This window comes from Gracilinanus agilis, chromosome 4, assembly GCF_016433145.1.
Source record: "Gracilinanus agilis isolate LMUSP501 chromosome 4, AgileGrace, whole genome shotgun sequence".
NCBI classification, from domain to species: Eukaryota; Metazoa; Chordata; class Mammalia; order Didelphimorphia; family Didelphidae; genus Gracilinanus; species Gracilinanus agilis.
Window position 1 is genome coordinate 288,824,966 of NC_058133.1, and position 19,927 is coordinate 288,844,892.

The 19,927-nt window shown below is 43.4% G+C and overlaps 2 protein-coding genes across 2 annotated transcripts in view; one reads left to right on the forward strand and one right to left on the reverse strand.

Annotated features, from left to right (window-relative positions):
* EFHC1 (EF-hand domain containing 1) overlaps positions 1-4,675 on the forward strand; it is an 82,433-nt gene extending 77,758 nt beyond the window's left edge. The window contains exons 10-11 of the mRNA XM_044673384.1: positions 663-906; positions 4,604-4,675. Coding sequence (XP_044529319.1) covers positions 663-906; positions 4,604-4,675 — 316 coding nt within the window. The remainder of the gene's footprint in view (positions 1-662; positions 907-4,603) is intronic.
* A 7,494-nt stretch (positions 4,676-12,169) lies between these two features.
* TRAM2 (translocation associated membrane protein 2) overlaps positions 12,170-19,927 on the reverse strand; it is a 33,769-nt gene continuing 26,011 nt past the window's right edge. Inside the window, exons 5-10 of the mRNA XM_044673385.1 lie at positions 19,049-19,133; positions 18,345-18,415; positions 16,001-16,105; positions 14,463-14,606; positions 13,471-13,634; positions 12,170-12,372 (exon numbers count right to left, since the gene is read on the reverse strand). Of these exons, the coding sequence (XP_044529320.1) occupies positions 12,299-12,372; positions 13,471-13,634; positions 14,463-14,606; positions 16,001-16,105; positions 18,345-18,415; positions 19,049-19,133 (643 nt within the window). The 3' untranslated portion in view covers positions 12,170-12,298. The remainder of the gene's footprint in view (positions 12,373-13,470; positions 13,635-14,462; positions 14,607-16,000; positions 16,106-18,344; positions 18,416-19,048; positions 19,134-19,927) is intronic.

Below are 19,927 nucleotides of genomic sequence, written 5' to 3' on the forward strand. Positions count from 1 at the left end.
CAAAGAGATAATAGGAAAAAATATGTGTACAAAAATATTTATGGCCACATTTTTCATGGTGGCAAAAAATTGGAAAATGAGGGCATGTCCATCAACTGGGGAATGGCTGAACAAATTGTGGTATATGTTGGTGATGGAATATTATTGTGCTGAAAGGAATAATGAACTGGAGCAATTCCATGTGAACTGGAAAGACCTCCAAGAATTGATGCAGAGCAAAAGGAGCAGAAGCAGGAGAACGGTGTACACAGACGGATACATGTGGCACAATTGAATGTAGTAGACTTCTCTACTAGCAGCAATGCAATGATCCAGGACAATTCTGAGGGACTTATGAGAAAGAAAGAACGCTATCTACATCCAGAAAGAGAACTGTGGGAGTAGAAACACTGAAGAAAATCATGATTGTGTAGTTCAATGGGGATGTGATTGGAGTTTTGATAAAAAATCGCCACCTCTACTACAAATTAAAAAAAAAAAATGAAAATAGGTTTTGAACAATGGTACACGTATAACCCAGTGGAATTGTTTGTCAGCTCAGGAATGGGGAGGGAAGAGGGGTGGGAAAAATCATGAATCATGTAACCATGGAAAAATATTCTAAATAAATTAAAAAAAAATTATCAATCCTATATTCACTCATTTCCTTCCTCTTTCCACAGTGAACAGGCTGAAGACACCAAAGACAAGGAGGACAAGGAGGTCAAGGAGGACAGGGATGAAATAGAAAGGCTAATAAAGCAGATCCAGGAAAGGCTCAAGGATGCTAACATCTTAATTGAAAACCCCATCCGTGAAGCGTTTGAAATCCTTGACAAAGATAGAACAGGATTTGTGGACAAAGAAAAATTCTTTGGTATCTGCAAAACTTTTAACCTGCCAATTGATGACTGCCTTATTAATCAGGTCTGTATTAAGAAAAATCACCATTTATATCCATTAGAACTGTATTGCTGTTAATTTCTAAGACTTCAAAATATTCACTTTTCTGGGGGAAATCAAGTCATGTCTAAGAGGGGCAAAGGTTATCTTTAATTCAGTCCTATGGAGGTAGCAGAAAGGGTCATTGATAGCCAGTTTGTAGGAGTGAAGAGTCATTAGCACCTGCCCTTGTTGTGGATGTGGGAATGAGCAAGATAGAGTGGCTGGAAGTTCAATATGGTAGACCCAAATGAGAGAAAGGATGAAGTGTGGGAGAGGCCATAGCCTATTGGTTAAGCACAACAGAATGATAGGGCATTGCAGTCTCTGGACTTCCCTACTAGTACTGAATGTTTCTGTACCAAAGTAGCAAATGACAACTGTCCAGTGGCCCGTGCATCTATTGGAGGTTGGACCTGGCCAACTGGAAGAATGGAGGCAGCACCATAAACTCATTCTTCTAGGGCCAGTCTGCAATGGAATGGAACGTGTTCTTCATTTTAACCCTTCTTCGCTGTTCTTTTCAAGTTCAGAGATATGACTCTCTTTCTTACCGATTTTTCCAAATACATATTGTTCTACAAAGAGCCAGAAAAACAGGATATTTTATGTGAAGCTTTTAAAAGTCAAAATAAGCTAGGAAGCCTAACTAGGGACAGTATGTGCTAGAGGCCAGGATCGAGAAGGGACCGAGCTAAACTTGGGAATACCAGATAAGGTGTCACGGGTTGGGAAAGAACTGGTGTTAGGCTGAGGTTCCGATTCTATATGTGATCCAAAGAACTGGCTTCTTGAATTACAAACTGAAAGCACACCAATAGAGTTGTCTTTTTAATATGTGTTAAAAATATTATGATGGTTTTCTTTTTATGTAACAATTACACATTACCCTCATTTTGTGAGAGGTCTCTTATAACATAGTAAAACTAACAATAGAGTGAGCTCTCCTGAAAACGCATGCAATGTTCCACATCTGTAGAATTATCCCAACCTATTAAATTTTTTTTTAACAGAAATCTATTTTCTTTCCCCTCTCACACCCCAACCTCATTTAAAAAGAGAGAGAAAAATTCCTTTTAAGAAGTATACATAAGAGGCAGCTAGGTGGCTCACTGATAGAGCACCAGGTCTGGAGGAGTGGGGTTCTGGGTTCAAATTTCGCCTCAGATACATCCTACTTGTGTGATCCTGGGCAAGTCAAATAACCCCAAACACTGAGACCTTTCCACTTTCCTGCCTTGGAACCAATATTTACTATTGATTAAAGACAGAAGGTAAGGGTCAAAAAAATATACATAAGGGGGCAGCTGGGTAGCTCAGTGGATTGAGAGCCAGGCCTAAAGACAGGAGGTCCTAGGTTTGAATCTGGCCTCAGACACTTCCCAGCTGTGTGACCCTGGGCAAGTCACTTAACCCCCATTGCCTACCCTTACCACTCTTCTGCCTTGGAGCCAACACACAGTACTGACTCCAAGATGGAAGGCAAGGGTTTAAAAAAAAAAATACATACATATATATATATATATATATACACACACACACACACATATACACATATATATATATATATATATACACACACACATAAAAAAAGTATGCACAACCAAGCAAAACTCCCTAAATCTCTCAATTGGTATGTTTCATCACGGGTCCTCTGAAATCATGGACAACGACAATGTATACTTCTGGATGAGTTTGCTTGCTTGCTCTGCTGTTGCTTCTATATTTTGTACTTTTTCTCCATAGAAATTATCCAGTGTCAAAAGCTTTTTCTGCTGCTGCTTATTTCTTTTGCTCCTTGTGGATTGCGGTTCCTGTGTGTTGGTGGACATTGTTTCTTAGCTTCTGTCCCGTAAAAGCAGGGCTTTGCATGGATACACGTCCAGGCAGTTCTTTGTGTAGCATACTCTAAAGAGGTTTGCCCTGAGGCTATTTTTCTAGTCCCAGCTGCCTCCACTGGGGCCAGCCTTGCTTCTGCCCAAGCTCTATGCTCTGCTGCCCAGGCTCTGTGCTCTTCAGCTTTGGGTCCCAAGTCTCGCTGTCAAGGCATTGCACTGCCCTCAGGGTTAAGTCTGTGGTGCCCTCAGCCAGCCCCCGAGAGTTTAGAGAATTGCCCCTGCCCTCGCTCTGACTCTGGTGTGGCAGATGGTATGGGGAGGGGTGATCAGCTGGCGCTTTGATAAGTGTGGTTTTGCCCCCTGATAGCATGAAAATTCCCAAATACTGCCTACCTTTAAGGCTGCACCGCTCGGGAGAGCCCCTTTACTGGTCCGATTTTGTCCTTTATAGTGACTGGTTGGGAGGAGAGTCCTAAAGTTCCTGTTACTCCATGGCCATCTTAGCTCTGCCTGTCACTCTTATAAATTTGAAATGTTATTTACATATCTTAGAAATGAGAAATTTCATCAGAGAAATTGGCTACAAAGATGCCCCCCCCCAAGCTGTTTTGCTTTTAATCTTAGCTTTAATAGATTTGATTGTCCAAAAACTCTTGCACTTTATATTATCAGAATTATCCATTTTATCTCCTGTGATCCTCTGTATCTTTTGGCCATGGAACTCTTCTCCTAAGCACAGATCTGATAGGGATTTTTCTTCCCACGTTTCTCTAAATTTGTTCATGAGAGGACCATTTGTATTTCTTGGTCATGTATCCATTTGTTACTTATTTTGGCATAACCTGTGAGAGGATAATCTGAAATCTCCTTTCTCCTATACAGCTTTCAGACTTCCCTAACAGCTTTTGCCAAGTATATTTTGAAGCTGAAGTTGCTTATGCCATCCCTGAATTGACAACAAATACCTAACCTTACCAAGATAATAACAATGAGCTTAGACGGGAGTGTGGCATCTGATGGGCAGCCAAAAACTACTGGTTAAATCCAGTTGAGCAAGTTGTTTAATAGATTCTTTGAGAAAACAAAAATAATTTTAAAAGTCTACTTTTCTCCTTTCAGAGAGGATACTTGTTACATTACAGTGAATGATAAATACTTACTGAGAGGAAAAAAGACATAGAAATGATACATACCTGGGAAAGGGTTGTACTCACATCCAGCATACTATTTAGCCACTACCACCAAACAAGGAGAGAGTGTGGAACCAAGGTCTCCAGCTTCAACTTCTGAGACTGGACTCACATAAAGTTACGAGAAACATCTTACTTTTACTTTGGACAAAATTTTTTTCCAATTTAAATTTAAATTTTATTTCAAATCCAAGATTAATTGACAACCAAAAATTTCGTTTGAAGGAGTTAATTTCCTGGCAATCGTAAAACTATTCTCAAACAACTCTCCTAATCTTGTTTCCACTATCTGCACAATGGGCATTCTAGTGTGTACTGATGTACCTCAGAGGGGCTGCTGTAAGAATCAAGCAGTCATAATCGTTGTTTTTTTTAAAACCCTTACCTTCCATCTTAGGATCAGTACTGTGTACTGGTTCTAAAGCAGAAGAGCAGTAAGGATTAAGTAATAGGGGTTAAGTGACTTGTTCAAGGTCACAAAGCTAGGGAGTCTTAATCTTTCTAAAGAGGGTTTCCATAGACTCACATTCATATTAAATTATTGTGATGACTTTGAAAAGTGCAAACATATGAAATGATTATCATTACTACATGCACCCAAATGATCAAAATACACTTTCCCGTTCCTCATCTACTCCATTTGTTCTTTTACAGTTAATCAGAATGTGTACCCATGGAGAAGGCAGAATCAAATACTACGACTTCGTCAGAGCTTTGTCACAGTGACCTGACCTATAAGGAGAAGACTAAATGAGATTTTCTATAGATGGAATGTCTTAAATATACACATGCCCTTCTTAGAAACATATGCTGAACTCCTGAAGTGACGTTTATTTTAGTCTTTAATCTATCAATGAGGCTGAAATTGGAATGGATCTTAAAGAGGTTCTTAGATTTGGTTATACACTTTTTGAGGTGAGTGGTGACCACAAGTCTAAGGGATGCTAAAGAAGCGTTAGGGGGAAGTATGCTTTGGGATCATGGAAATAACACACAAGGTCTGCATTTGCCATTAGCTCACTCCACCCCTAGATTCTTTTGAGGAAACAGATTTTAGGGTAGCTTGGACAAGAAATAAGGAAGGGATCTGGCACCAATTATTTCTAACTACTGGAACTTGTAAGTTCTTGGGTAATGATTATTTTTTGCCAAACTTAGCATCACTTTCTATTTCTGCCAATCCCTATCTATCTATCTATCTATCTATCTATCTATCTATCTATCTATCTATCTATCTATCTATACACACACACACACACACACACACACACACACACACACACACACACACACACATATGCAGAGGTGGGAAGACTTGGATGTCATCACCAAAACATCTTCCTATGGCTTCTGGAATTTCCCTGGCACTTGGGATTTCACCATTCTAGCCCTTCTTCATCCCATCCCTTCACTCACATTTTTCTTCTAAATTTTTTCTGCCTTGTACAATAGGACCCACTAGATGACAGGTCCCCTGAAATGACTAGAAATGCCTCAGGGAAATATGTCAGTTTTTGAATATGATGAGAACTATTCAAATACTCTAATCCCCCTGGGAAATTTACCAGGAATTGAAAAGTTGGGACTGACTCACTCCATCAGATGGATTTTAAAAAAAAAAAAAAGCCGGATGGGGGTACAATTTCACATTCCATGAAAGGTAGTTCTCTAGAGGCCGTGCTCCCACACACCTCTGTTTGGTTTATAGGATGCAGCCAAGTGATAATAACCGCAGAAGGCAGATCAAATCATTTTTCCTACTGAAATCCTAAATAGCAAAGCAGCCACAAAGTGTCACTAATTACCCTGTACAAACCATCATTCCTGGGAAGCATTTGCCTGGAATCTGGACTGAAGCTTAGTGTTGAGTACTACTTCACACAAACAATGATGGTGGAAAGAGCAGGGAATCAGTGAGGGCCCCACCAGTGGGCTAAAGGCCTTCTAGAAAGACAATACTACTTTTAAATCTATCACTTTACAAAATCCATAGTTGTGGTATGGTGTTTCGGTGTGTTGATACCATTTCCTATTCTGAATGAGGATTACATGTTAATTTCACAGCCCAAAACCTAGTTTTATGGCATACTGGTTCTACGCATTAGTGCTGAAAACTGATAACCAGCCCACATTGCTTACAAGGCTCTAAAACCATTTGGCATAAAGAAATTATTTTGATAGAAAAGAGTTGAGAGCTGATAAACCAAAGACATCTGTTCTGGCCCAGATCTACCCCTCCACAGCTCATTTTGTAACAGAGTTGGTTTCAAAAGATTAAAAAGACTATTTAGAATGAGTATAACCCCAAGTTATCTAGATAAAATAAGAAAATGAACCTATGAAAAGCCTAGCAGAATCCACATTGAATATATGTATAAAATGAAAGGCTTCTATTGAAACCTCTGCACCTCTGTTTGCTAGGGATATTACTTATCTAATTGTACTCATTCCCCATCAGGCCAAAATGAAAAGAGCACAGAGCTGAGAACCAATGGTCCCCTATGGCCACCATTTTTAATAACATGTAGATAAGTCTATTCAGCAACCAATTCTGGCACTTGGTTGAATTATTGTTCACGTATCCAGCACCCATCTTCCACTCCATTCTCACATCCAGATACTTGAAATAGCCATTACTGGATAGGAATTTCAGAGCATGTGACCAGCTGGAGTTCACTCTCAAGCTATTGCCAAGAAAATCCTTACTGTAACTTCCAATTTGAGCTCCAAAATAAGATAGGATGTACCTTTAGTTCTGATGTTTATATGGTCAGTCATCTTGGATAAGTTATCTAGTAGGAACTTGGTGGTGGAAAAAAAAAAAGAAAAACTAGAAATAAATCCTAGAGAGGGATATAAATTGTGCTTTTCCCCAACAAAATCTCATTCCATTATAGATATCAGTTTTCAAGTTAAGTAAACGTAACTCAAAGAACACCAGACATTAAGGATCAATAATTCTATGCCTTTTATTGTTATTTCAGAAAATATTTTTGTTGCTCATTTGTTTCAAAATGCACATTTTCAACAACAACAAAAAAATCCATACAAAACTGTAACTTTTTAAACTTGGTGAGGGAACAATGGAAAAGGAATTTGGAAAAAAGTTGCATCAAAAGTAAAAACAGATAAAACAACCCTTTTACACAGATGCATAAATATGGCAGGTACAGTTTTCCTTGAGTTCCTTGTTGAAATTTGGTCCATAAAATAAACAGGCTAAAATAGGTTTAAAAAAAAAAAAAAAGGCCATGTATCCACCTTTGCATTATGGGCTGCTCAGGGCACCAGCAGCTTCTACACATCTTTCAGCTGTTTATTAAAAATGGGGACTGGGAGGTGATGTTTGCAATTTGCCCCCATCACAACTGCACCCAAGGAAAGGGCTGAGTGCATATAGCCAGCGGAGAGGGCAGGACCACCTGTGCCTAGGGTGTACTGAAAACCATTTCTCCTTGTGAACAGGAAGTCTCTTCTCCCATCCCATTCAAAACCCTGGAATGCCTTTTGGTCAAGAGGGAGGCCATGATGGCAGTGCATCCAGGAATACTAGGTCAAAACCTTACTCCCAAATGCCAAGTTCAAAATTGAAGACATTAATGCCCCATTCATGAAGATTTTTTTTTCAACAAGTTTTTAAAAATATGTATTTCTACAATTATGCTACATGTTCTACCAAAGAGCCACAGAAACCTATCTAGGACAAGGAGAATCACAGCTAGAGAGGAAATGGCTGGAATTTCTTCACTGCAGGATGATGGTTCCTCCTATGTGTCCCATCTCTTCCCAACTTCCAGGGCTTCATAATGGACAGAAGGAACTAGAAACTAACAAGTTCTGGGAGAGTTATTGCACAACCCGGAAGAAGTGGGGGGAAGGGGAACTGCTGGCAACACATGGATAACACTGAATTCAGAACTAAATAGAATATTTCTATGACAAAGGACCACGTCGATCTGGCTTTCTATAAGACGGGCATCTACGTCTACGAATTAACACTTGTGTCTGGAAGGGAAGAGTAAACTCCAGATTTTAGACTTTGGATTGAATGAAGAAGTAAATCAGGAAGAGATGAGGCTATATGTGTGACAAAAGGAGGTGTCTGGGTGGGCACAAAAGGACAAGGAGGGTTCCCGGTGGAGGTGGGTAGGGAGGGGCACAAAGGGAAGCAATGATGCCAAGAGAAGCATCTGACCATTGCTTGCTAGCGGCAGGCCCGCCAACCCCTGCTACACCTAGAGAAGCTGCCACACTTGTGCAGTCTCTATGAAGAATCCTAAAATCAACCCGGGGGGTGGGGGGTGAGGAAGCCAAGAAATAAGGCCAGAAACCTTCTAGGGCAACAATGAAAATAAAGGCACAGAGACCAAGGAAGCCAGGCCACCCCACCCCTCAAGGAAGCCTGAGCCTTTTCCCCATGGTCACTGCAAGGGACAGTGTCCGCAGGAGGCACACAGACCACACGGTCATGTTAGCAGGGGAGCTCTCTATCATACACAGATCAGGGTCCAAAAGAATGTATTGGCAAAGTAAGGCACTTGTTATACAGGAAGGATAAGCATCTACTCCCAGGGTTACACAACTGCTACAAGGAGGTGCTAAACAGGGAGGGTCTTGCCATATTTGTTTTACAGCTCTCTCTGAACCCATGGACCACCTGGTAAGGGAGTTGGCTGGGAGAGGGTTAGGGCCACGGAAGGGTCTCTCTTAGTCTTTAGAATGGTGAGACTTTGGATGACTGGGCACTCAGAATGTCAAGTAAGGTCAAGGAGGGCAGGATGAATTTTTTCCCTTTGTGGATCAATCGCCTAGCCTCAACAGCAAGGTTAGCCAAAAGGCCAAGACCCCCTGAAGTCCAATGGCCTCAGGAAGAAGGATACAGTCCGGATAAAGGATAAGTTAAGGGCATAGATCAGGCATGGAGGACTGAGGAAGGAAGCCTCTTCAGAGACGTCTTCCCTGCCTTCCTCATGCACTTCAGAAACCTTCTACTCCCCAGAGGAGTCCAAAAAATTCTGTGCCATTTGGATTTTAACACTGAGATTCTAGAAGTGCAAGAGTGGAGCAACTGGATCCAAGCCTACCCAATGGTCTCATCTATACCTTATTGAAAGCAGATGAGTGATACTGAAGCATCTGGAAGAAATCCAGACTGGCATTCTGCCAGGAGACTCAAGCTCTAAAAACCTGGAGAGACCGCGCTCCCACTACCTGGAACCCTCCTGAGGTGGCAATTCCAAGGAGAGTTACAGGAAAGCTTTGGATACAGCTACAGTGGGAATTCAGACCTTACTCTGGAGCTCTGCCCAAGTGCTTCAAGGCCTGAGACGGCAGACGCAGTGACAAGTACATCAAGGTTTCAGGAACCATTTGGTCCAGATGCTGAACTAGCTAATACTGTAAACAGATAAGGATGGACTTCCAGAGCTGAGAAGCAGCCCTCTTTCACACACCCCCCCTCTCCCCCCGGACCTCTCCCACCTCCCTGGAGCTGAAGACTTTCCTAGTGCTGCCCTGCCCAAACCTCTCCTTCTACAGAGACAGGAACGCCATGCACAGATGTCTGTCCTAGAGCCACGTGCTGGGCTACAAAGGAAATGCTCCCAAACTAGCTGGGTTCCTATCTGGTGGGGGCTCACTAACATGCTGATGCTACAAAAACCAAGAAACTCCAGTGAGAGAAAGACAAAGGTTGAGGTAGATGACTCTCATTCCCATTCCCACAGGGGAGTGAGGGCAGAAGCAGGCCTCAGACTGGATGGGAAGGATGAAAGCAGGGACTTCCCCGGCGGCTCGGCACTTTGGTTCAGGGAGCTAAGTGGCTTCATGGGTTTCTATCCATCACCTATTCTCCCAAGGACTAGGACTGAATGGCTGACCTGCCCAAGAAGCTCAAAGATGAGGGATAAAGTAGAGGTATCAAACCTGCCCCCTTTACAGTCTTCTAACAAGGCCTTGCACGGAAATGAATTTGCTGGGTAATGAACAAATGCAGCTACATAAATGCTGCCCTCTTCTAAAGCAGAACTCCCAAGTCAGCGCCATTAGACGCTGCTTTTAGTCCCAGCTTCTCCTGATGTACGTGTCCTTTAAAGAATCATGTCTCAGGCTGCTAAGTCCATCTGAGACATCCCACCCTGCCTGGAAACCCAATGGAATCTTCTAGAAACCTGTCCCCTTGTTCCCTATGAAACTAGGAGGATGTGAGGACAAAATGTGGGCAAAGCTATGTGGGCAGCAGGACTAGTGTTTGCCTCAGCTGACAACTTTGGCAACAAGTGACAGGACCAAGTAAGTACCAGGGATTACAGACATGAGGTAAGAGTTCAGTGGTGCCTTAAGAAGTCACTGGCCTAATAATTAATGGCTTGCTGGTCTGGGAGAAGAGTCCTCCACCGTCTCCGGGAGTAGGTGACGGGGCTGACCCTCAGGCTCTCCACTTTGTCTCACTGATGCTGAAACCACCCTCTGTCAGTTCTGTGGCACCAAGAACATTGCAAGGGTCACAGAGATGAAGAGCTGCCTATACTCACTCAATAAAACCCTGCCAGCTTTCAAAGGAAAGCCTAGGAGTAGTGTTCCATTCTCTTCCCTGTTCCCAAACTTGTCCTGGAAGGAGAAGAAGGGTCAGAGTAATACCCTTTCCAACTAATAAAATTTCCAACTAACCCTGTGACTGAAAATCCAGGTCCATCTATGATCCAACTACTTTGGAGCCCCTATAGAGCTTTTTGGGAGCTTTCTTTTGGGAGCCATGCCCTTTTTGGGAGGGTAGATCAAGAACAAAATGGTCAACCTTGCCTAAGATGCCTAACAACGACCTAACTCAGCTTCTTATAACAACTCAATCCAGTCTTTACCGCCAAAGGAAGGCAAGTTCCTGAAGCTGGCTAAGACGTGGTACTCATTAGGCCACTCAAGAGTCGCTCCCTTCCACTTCCTTAGAGATTTCAAGATGCCTGTCCCAAGATACCATACAGACAAGGTGAGCTTTCTCTTGGGTGAGATTTCAGAAAGATGGATTCTATATCTATTGTACCATGGGGTACACTCAACAACCATGGTCTACCTTTGATGAGAAGTTGCAGAAAAGAAGAGCCAAGCAGTAATAAGGGCAGAGAGTTGGGGGCCTATCCTGCCCCTCGATGCTAACCAGAACAGGGGGAGGAGAGGGTTGGGTAAAGGTCCAGGACTGAATGAGACCACCTAAAGAAATGAGGAAATTAAAAGGGTTTAAAGATGCCAAGGCCTGTTCCAGAGAGGGGGCCCAAGACTGCCTTGGGGTCAAGATTCGTATGCCCTCCATTCTCTTCCACAATGTTTTGTTTTTTTAATTTGGGATGCTTGTGAATCTGCCAATAAAGCAACTGCAAGGTTGAGATGCAGAAAAATCAGCTGATAAGCATCCCATCTGTCTCCTGGCCTATCTTCTAGAAGGTGCCTCTGTCTTAGCCTACATTGCCATTGCCTTTGCTTTTGCCTTAGGGTATGAGGAGGAAAGGTACCTGGTCCTCCAACAGCACCTCCCTAATGGAATAACAGCAGGCAAGTGTCCCTTCGGTCCCAAGATCCAAAGGTGAAGACTATCTGTCACGGCTAAATGACTACATCCCAATGCCAAATTCTACAGGTGACATTTAAATCCATTGTGGTACCTCTGCTGATTAGGAAAGTCCAGGTGGGAACTAGAAATAAAACATCTGGGCAGATGAAGAGAGCTATGAAAATGGCTAGTCAAAAAGGGTGAATTTTAGGATCCAGGCGTTTCTCCTCTTAATGTCCATCTTGTGTGTTGACCACAGAGTGCAACAGCTCAAGGACACATATATCTGTTAATAGCGAACAACCTAAGTGGATGCTCCTTGGAAATGCATTGGGGCCCATGAGAAGCTGAGGCTGAACAGCAATGGTGAAAAAGCGGGCCTCCTTAATCACAAAAATCAGACATTGAATAATTGCACAATAACGTAAGAAAAATATTTGTGAACAAAAACAGAGAGCAAAGAGACAGAGAAGAGACAGCTATAAAGTAGCAGGGATTCTAGGTTCCCTAGCAAACAAAAAATATGAGGAAGTGAGTTGGCTCAAGAACATAAAGAAGGAAGAAGATTTTTGGTTTTATTGAAAATGGTTTATAAAAAAAAGGGGGCAGAGAGAGATGAGAGAGAGAGAGAGAGAGAGAGAGAGAGAGAGAGAGAGAGAGAGAGAGAGAGAGAGAGACTTTCCAAAGACATGTTGGAGATGGGAGTGTAGCAAGCAGGAAAACAGGGGCAGTAACTTAGTCCTGGGCCCGTGGCCTCTATACTGCACACCCCACTAGGAAGGTTTCCTGTCCTCCACATTCTCGCTTTAAGGAGACTTCAGCTTCTTAGTTCGTGGGGACATCCCATTCTCTGCTTTCACAACTCCATTTTCATGGTAACCTGGGAAGTGGAGAGAGACAAATGCACAGAGACATATATACACAGTTTGTTGCCAAAAGGAAGATATCAGCATATGAAGAGAGGAAGTCAGCCTTAGGAGGAGGGTTGGAAGCATAGAATGACAAAGGCATAGCATTTGAGAGCAACCAAGAGGGGGAAAATTATTTCCAGTACCTAAGAATTAAAAAAAAAAAAAAAAAAAAAAAAAAAAAAAAAAAAAGGCAGCTAATTCCCCATGGTTCAGTCTTCCCTGCCCTAGTATTCTCCTACTTAAGCCCCTCCTTTAGTGCTGCATATGGATGTGTTCCTTTTAGGAAAAAGCATCAGGGGCAAGAGGGGCATTCTGAGGTCTCCTGACAGTACAGGGCACTAACAGCTTGCTGGCAGCCCAGACTCTGCCAGGGTCCTCTGTGGTCCCTCCTCACAAGCCAATGTCAGTAGATCCAGAAGAGTGAGTTTAGGAGGAAGAAGAAAGAGGTCCCAAGTGTTGACCTTCTAGTTCTAACAGTCGAGTCCTATTCAGTGCCCAGGGGAGATAAGCCGGAGATACTGGTGCTATCTGAGCAGCCTCTAGGCCTGGCCTGGAAGTGAAGGCCTCACCAATCGCCTCCCTCCTGTCTAGAGCTCACGCTCCTGTGCTCAGCTGGGAGTGCTGCTTCTTGCTGCTTGGGGCAGGGAACCTCTGACAGGAAACGAGCTCTCTGAGCCACTGAGGCATGGAGTTTCTCAGGCCAGGGCCAGGTGAGGACAGTCTGTCGAGAAGGGGAAGGGCACTGGCCGCAGCTGCTCCTGGACAAGGTCCCAGAAGCCACCCTAGAGAGCTCGTTTCCTGTCAGAGGTTCCCTGCCCCAAGCAGCAAGAAGCAGCACTCCCAGCTGAGTCAGTGCTGCCACCGCCCACAGACTATTCCCTGGCCCAAGCCCAGGCACGTGCCAGCCAGGTCCTGGCAAAAGCCAAAGAGACAGGGAAACAGAGAGGAGGAGCCTGCTGTGCCCCATCCTACCAGCACGGTCCAAAGAGCCTCAGGCCTTGGCACCCCTCCCCACCCATCTCAGATAAACCCCAGCTCGTCTTCACAGGGGGAATCCTGGCACTCACCAGATTCTCTCTTGATGAGCTTGGCTGGCGGTCTGGGGGCAACCATCACTCTCTTCTTGGCGCTCTGCTCATTCCAGTACTCCCGCCAGCGCCGCAGCTGGGAGTGGATGAAGCGCCACATCATCCAGGCCTGGGAGGCACACACCAGCATCAGCACGCACAGCCTGGGGGACACCAAGAGGAGCCAGCATTCAGCCTGGAGGCCGCAAGGGCCCTACTGCCCTCGGGCTAAAGCACAGAAGAGCAAGACCAAGTGCCTCCTTCTTACCCTAGCCACTGGGGCACCCAGGACAACACTGTCAAAAGTGAAGAAGCCTGTGTGTGTGTGTGTGTGTGTGTGTGTGTGTGTGTGAAAGAGAGAGAGAGAGAGAGAGAGAGAGAGAGAGAGAGAGAGAGAGAGAGAGAGAAAGAGAGAGAGAGAGAGAGATTATTTATTTTCTTTAAAGCCTTACCTTCTGTCTTAGAATCAATATATAATATATATATATATATTATATATATACAATATATATTGTATAAAAGTTCCAAGGCAGAAGAGCACTAAGGGCTAGGCAATGGGGGTTAAGTGACTTGCCCAGGGTCACACAGCTAGGAAGTGTCTGGGGCCAGACTTGAACCCAGGATCTCTGGGCCTGGCCCTCACTCCACTGACCCACCTAGGTATATTTTTGATGTGGGTGGTGATAAGGTTTAGCATCAGAGAAAAGTAATCCCCACAAGGAAACTCTTTACAGCAAGAGGCATGAGAAGGAAAAGGATCATCTTTGGCAGACTCTTGCCTACAACAGTCTGGGCAAGAGCAGAACAATGTGATCTCGTCTTTCATCCTGCATTGCAGAGATACCCAACAATTCAACCCATCAAACCACAATGTGCCTCCGCCACTCACTTTTCCTCTGTAGAAGTTCTGTTGAATCTGGGTATTCAGACACTTTTCTGAGAAAGAGATCAAGGGGACTCCAATTTATCCCCTTATGGTACCATCAACTCACCTGAAGAGCAAAGTATTGAAATTGCCTTTCTCTGGCTCAAAAGCCTGATTTTCCATACGAGCCAGTCCAAAACCAATGGCCAGCACAGCGAGGGTGAGGGTGAAGAGGCGGGTGACCACGAACACCACTGCCCAAGCATTAAACCTGCTCACAGAGGAGAAGAAAAGTCTCAGTGTGTGTGTAACAACAATAATACTTACAATAGGTTCCAGCTACACAGCACTATATACTTACAAAGTGCTTTCACTTCTGCATAAAATAGTCCTGGCTTTGGAACCACAAGGTTTGACTCCTGACTAAACCTACTACTTGGTGTGACCTTCAACAACTTCCTTCCTCTTTGGGGAATCCAACTTTCCTCATGTGTCAAGTTAAGGGACTGGATTAAATGTAACCAAAAGGTCTCCTTCAGCTGTCAAAGCTATGCCTCTTATAAGGATCAAATGAGTAATGCACACAAAGTGCTTTGCAAATAGCAGTTATAATGATGATGATGATGATGATGATGATGGCGATGATAGTTAGCATTTGATTAGTGCTTAGTTTTGCAAAGGTATTTACAAATATTATCTCCTTCCTGTGTGACTCTGGGCAAACCACTTATCCTCCCTTCACTGCCCAGCCTGTACCACTTTTTTGCCTTGGAACTATTATTGATTCTCAGACCAGTCATGGGCTATAAAAACCCTGAACAACAATATTACCTCACTATATAAAGGTTGCTAACATTATTGCTATAATTTCATTTGATCTTTCTAAGGTAGGCAGAGCAGGTAGTATTATTCACATATTTCAATAAAGGAAACCAAGGCAGAGAGGTTAAATTACCTCCCCCCACCCAAATCCTTATAAAAACTTACAAATAATTAGAGCCATCCACAAGTGGAATGGACTACTTCAGGAGGTAGTAGTTCTCCCTCTTCACTAGGGGTCTTCAAGCAACATGAGACTGACCACTCTTCCCATATTTTTTTAAAAGGAATTCATTTGGGGCTATGGGTCAGAATTCTGGAGTCCAACCTTATTCAATCAGTTCCCAAATTCTTGAGAAGGCACGTAACCTGCTAGGATCAACAGATGTGTGTGTGGGAAGACACAGGACTTGAACTAAGATCTTCCCGATTCTGAAGTCAATTCTATATACACAATACTTTTTTTCCTAGGGTATAAAAGAAGTGGGGAGCTTGGGAAAGAAACCTGGCCTGGGGGGGTGGAAGCAGATTACTGAAGGAAACTTTTGGCATTTTAAGAGGCAGAGGCAAAAAGGGAAGATGGAGAAAGGGAAGGAAGAGTTGGAATATTTAGCACATATACTAAAATTGGAATGTCATGTGTGAGGAACAGAGCAAGAAGTGAGTAGCTAAGGGCAGAACCCTTGGGATCTTAAGGGTAAGATGGTCAGTCCCAGGGTACAGCTCGATATTCAAGCAACTCGGACGTTACCCAGAAGCTGAGAGCTATCTGTGGTGACACAATTTTTAGAAGATCTCAGCCTCCCTTGCCTCATTCCCTGGATCTGGCCTCTTGTTACCACTTACAGCTTCTCGTTGTTCTCATCTGCAAAGTAGAAAAGACGAGCCATGTGGAAGAGAAACTCAGCCACATACTGCAGCAGCAGCAAGATCAGGCCCAGGCGAGTCAGGCTGTGAAGAAATTGGGAAGGGAGGTGGAAAGCCACCAATTATCATGTATACAATCAGTGGTTTACTGAGTAATTCATTGGTTCCCCCCACCCCACTTTAAATGCAGATATGACACTTTTATGTTTAATCTATATTCAACTGAATTTTTTCTCCATCACTTAAGTCCACACAAGCCACAAAACAAAAAAAAATTAAGCTCTTACAGTTTGTCAGCTTACCCTGGGCAAGTCACTAAACATTTTTTTTTTTTGGAAGGGGGGGCAGGAGGTTGGCAGGTATTTATTTTTCAAAAAATAAAGCAGTTGATTCCTAGAGATGCCCAGCAGCTTCCCTCACCTCCCTAGTGAAAGGGACAACTCGTCACAGTAATGGCATCTCTAGAGGAATAGTGTGGAAGACTACAGCCTTAGAACATACCCAAGGGGCTTTCCTGAGACACAGGGCCTATGAGGTTGAGAGATGAGGAGTAACTGCAAGTTGCTTTTGACCAGGCACCCCTCAGTCCTGCCTCCCTTAGCCAGCACCTAGGGGCCATTCTGACCAAATCTTCCCGTTCTATGAGGTGGGTAAGCCAGCCCTGCTTCGCTGGAGAGTGTAATGTGCTCACACCCCGAGCTTTTTCTCCTGAGGGAGCCTGTATGGGCTGGCTCTAGCATATCTATGGAAACAATCACCTGACAATGACAAACCCTCACCCATTCCTATCCTTCAAGTGTCAAAATGAAGAAAACAGTGCCTTTCTGAGGACATTATCCCTTGGTAAAGTCCAAGGCCTCACAGTCCTACATTATCTCTTATGAGAGGTCTCTGCACATCCTCCCAGCTCTATGTGCTACCCTCCCCACAAAGGACTATGGGTTCTAATTTTGTCTACTTCTATGTATAAATGTTGTCTTCCCCAATAGAATGTAAGCTCCTTTGGGACGGGGGGCTGTTTCTTGTCTTTGTATTCCTGGTATCCTGTGAGTTGGTGAATTCTGATTACCTATTTATAAAGCTGGAAGAGGTTTTGGAGGTCATTACCCCTTCTTTTATAGATAAGAGCAATGAGACCCTATGGATTAGGTGATGGTGTTTCAATTTCAGAGGATGCTCAGATAGAAGGGGCACTTCAGATTCTGAAGGTGGTAGTACCAACTCAGCAATTTTGCTACCTTTACTGGCTCTCTCTCATGCCTGGATTACTCTCCCTCCTCATCTCTACTTCCTGGCTTTAAGTCCTAGTGAAAATCCCACCTTTTAAAAGAGGTCTTTTCCAATTCCCCATAATTCTAGTATCTTCCCCCTACTGATTATCGCCAATTTATCTGACTTTATTTGTTCACAGTTGTATTCATGCTGTGTCCTACATTAGACTGTGAACTCCTCAAGAGTTGGGACCATCGTTTGCCTTTCTTTAAATCCCCAGAACTTGGTAATAATGCCTGGCACATAGTACTTTAAAAATATTTAATGACTGACCTTTAGAAAATAATTAGAAATTTAGAGCTACATCTATTATCTTCAAATTCCTTTATTCTTAGAAGTACCACAGGGTGACCATGTGTTCTTTTTATAAGGAACTAAAGTGAGGCAGGAAATAGGGAATAGAATGTAAACTTTGAGCACAGCAGCTAATTTTTATAATTTATTTCCCCACCATTTAGCAGTGTCCAGCAAAAAGTGCTCACTTATTAAATGTTTATTGAATTGAATAAGAACTACCTCTCATAGCAATATGGAAAAAGGGATGGATTTAGAGCTAGAAGAGTTAGGTTCAAATTATAAACCTTCTGCTTAATACTTCAGTAATTTTGGGTGATCAAGTTCTCCATTTTTCATCTATAAAATGAGAGGGTTGGACTAGATGGCCTCTAAAGTTCCTTCCAGCTTTTTGACTCTATGATATATCAAGTCACAGAGCTTTAAACCTTAAAAATCATTTAATCCATTTCCTTCATCTTATAGAGGAGGAAACCAAGGTCCAGAGAGCCTTGCTTTAAGATCTTCATTGTTGCTGTTTAGTTGTTTCAATTGTGTCTGACTCTTTATGATCCCATTTTGGGTTTTCTTGGCAGACATGCTGGAATGGTTTGCCATTTCTTTCTCCACCTCATTATGACAGATGAGGAAACTGAGTCAAGCAGGGTTAAGTGACTTGACCAGGGTGATACAGCTAGCAAATGTCTGAGGTCCTTCTCATACACTGACAATTAGAAATGGAGAATCTCAAAGGCATGAGCTCTGTAGCACCACTCACTTTAAGAGGTATGCTCCAGCTATGTGGACCAGGTACAGGCAAATGTACTGTAGCTGACGTGGAATCTCCTCCTGGAAACAGAAACAACCAAACTGTGAATTTCTCCCTCCCAATAACCAAAGGCCAAGGCTATGGGGGACAGAGCTAGCTAGAGGATGGGATGGGCCTGGAGCTATCCAGCTTAGCACCCTGTTAGCAGCCAGTGGAAGGGGGGGAAAGGCTGGCATACATGAGGGGCTAGCAGTAGCTCTAGCTTGAGGGAAAGAGGGTGAGGAATGGGTGGAGATGGAACAGAGACTATGAGGATGATGTTCCTGGCAGTGAGGCTGAAGGAAATTATGAAGAAATTGCTGGAAGGATATGTACATAAAAACCTTTCCAAACAATCTGGTAGCCGGAGGGGACGTGCTTTGTGGCTTGGTACAGGAGGGCAGGAAGGGAAGGGAAGTGTGAAAAGGAAGAAAATCCCCAGAGTAAATGGTTTATCAGCATGAGAACTGCAAATTAGACTAACCCTGATGAGTGTCCAGGATTTCAAACAGACCCTAAGAAAAACAGGTCAAGGGCCACCTCTGCGTCCCAGTGGGGGAAAACAAGAGTGCTGCTGGGAAGCAAAATGGGGAGAGGCCTTAGAACATTGTAAAAGGGAAGAAGGCCAAGCTATGCCATTCTGAGAAAAGGAATAAGAATCAAGAGCTACTCACCTTCCGCACCTTCTGGAAGTACAGCTCTGGCAGGGCATGTAGCCAGTATGCCAACTGGCAAAGGTAGAAAAACTTCACTTGAAAGCTGGAACACAAGAACAAGAGAAATGGAGAAGTCTGGGCCCACTCACAACAGGGTTCAAAGGACCATAGATCTGGAGCTGGGAGGGAGCTCAGAGGTCTTCCTATCTAATCCCCTTTTTTTTTTTTACAGATAAGGAAACTGAGGCCCAGGGGAGTTCAGTGATTTAGTCAACATCACATAGGTGGAGTCACAAGTTGGATCTGAACGCAAGGTATCTTAGTCCCAGTGGAAAGCCACTCAGGCCTTGCCACATTAACCAAAAACAAAAACACAATGGTATGACCCTATATTTCGAGGGATGTCACTCCTGTATGTGGTCCACTTCATGGCTTCCTCTATATTCCATGTATCTCCCCACCCACCATAGACCCTTTAAATGGAATTAAAAGAATTTAAGAAGAATACCACAAATGATTGAAGTGTTGGAAAGGAGCTGATAGCAAAGGTTATAGGTTATTTATCCTAATTACCTGAACAAACCTCACTTACTTAATACTTAAAAATAAACCACGATTATACCACTGTCAGTGTTCTTTCCTGAGACATAGGCAACAATATCCATGACCTGGATTTAATGAATAATCTTCCTTAGTCTCTAAGGCTAGAAAACTATCAACTGGAAGCCAACCCTCTGGCCAAAATATCTCTTCAAAATTATATTGGCCAGTCTGGTTCCTGGCTGGCTGACTTTCCTCCAGGGTATAGTTGGATATATTGGATTATCAACTTTGAGATGGAAAGGTCTTAAGGTCAATGCTTCATTTTACAAGTGAGGAAGTTGAGGCATACAGAGG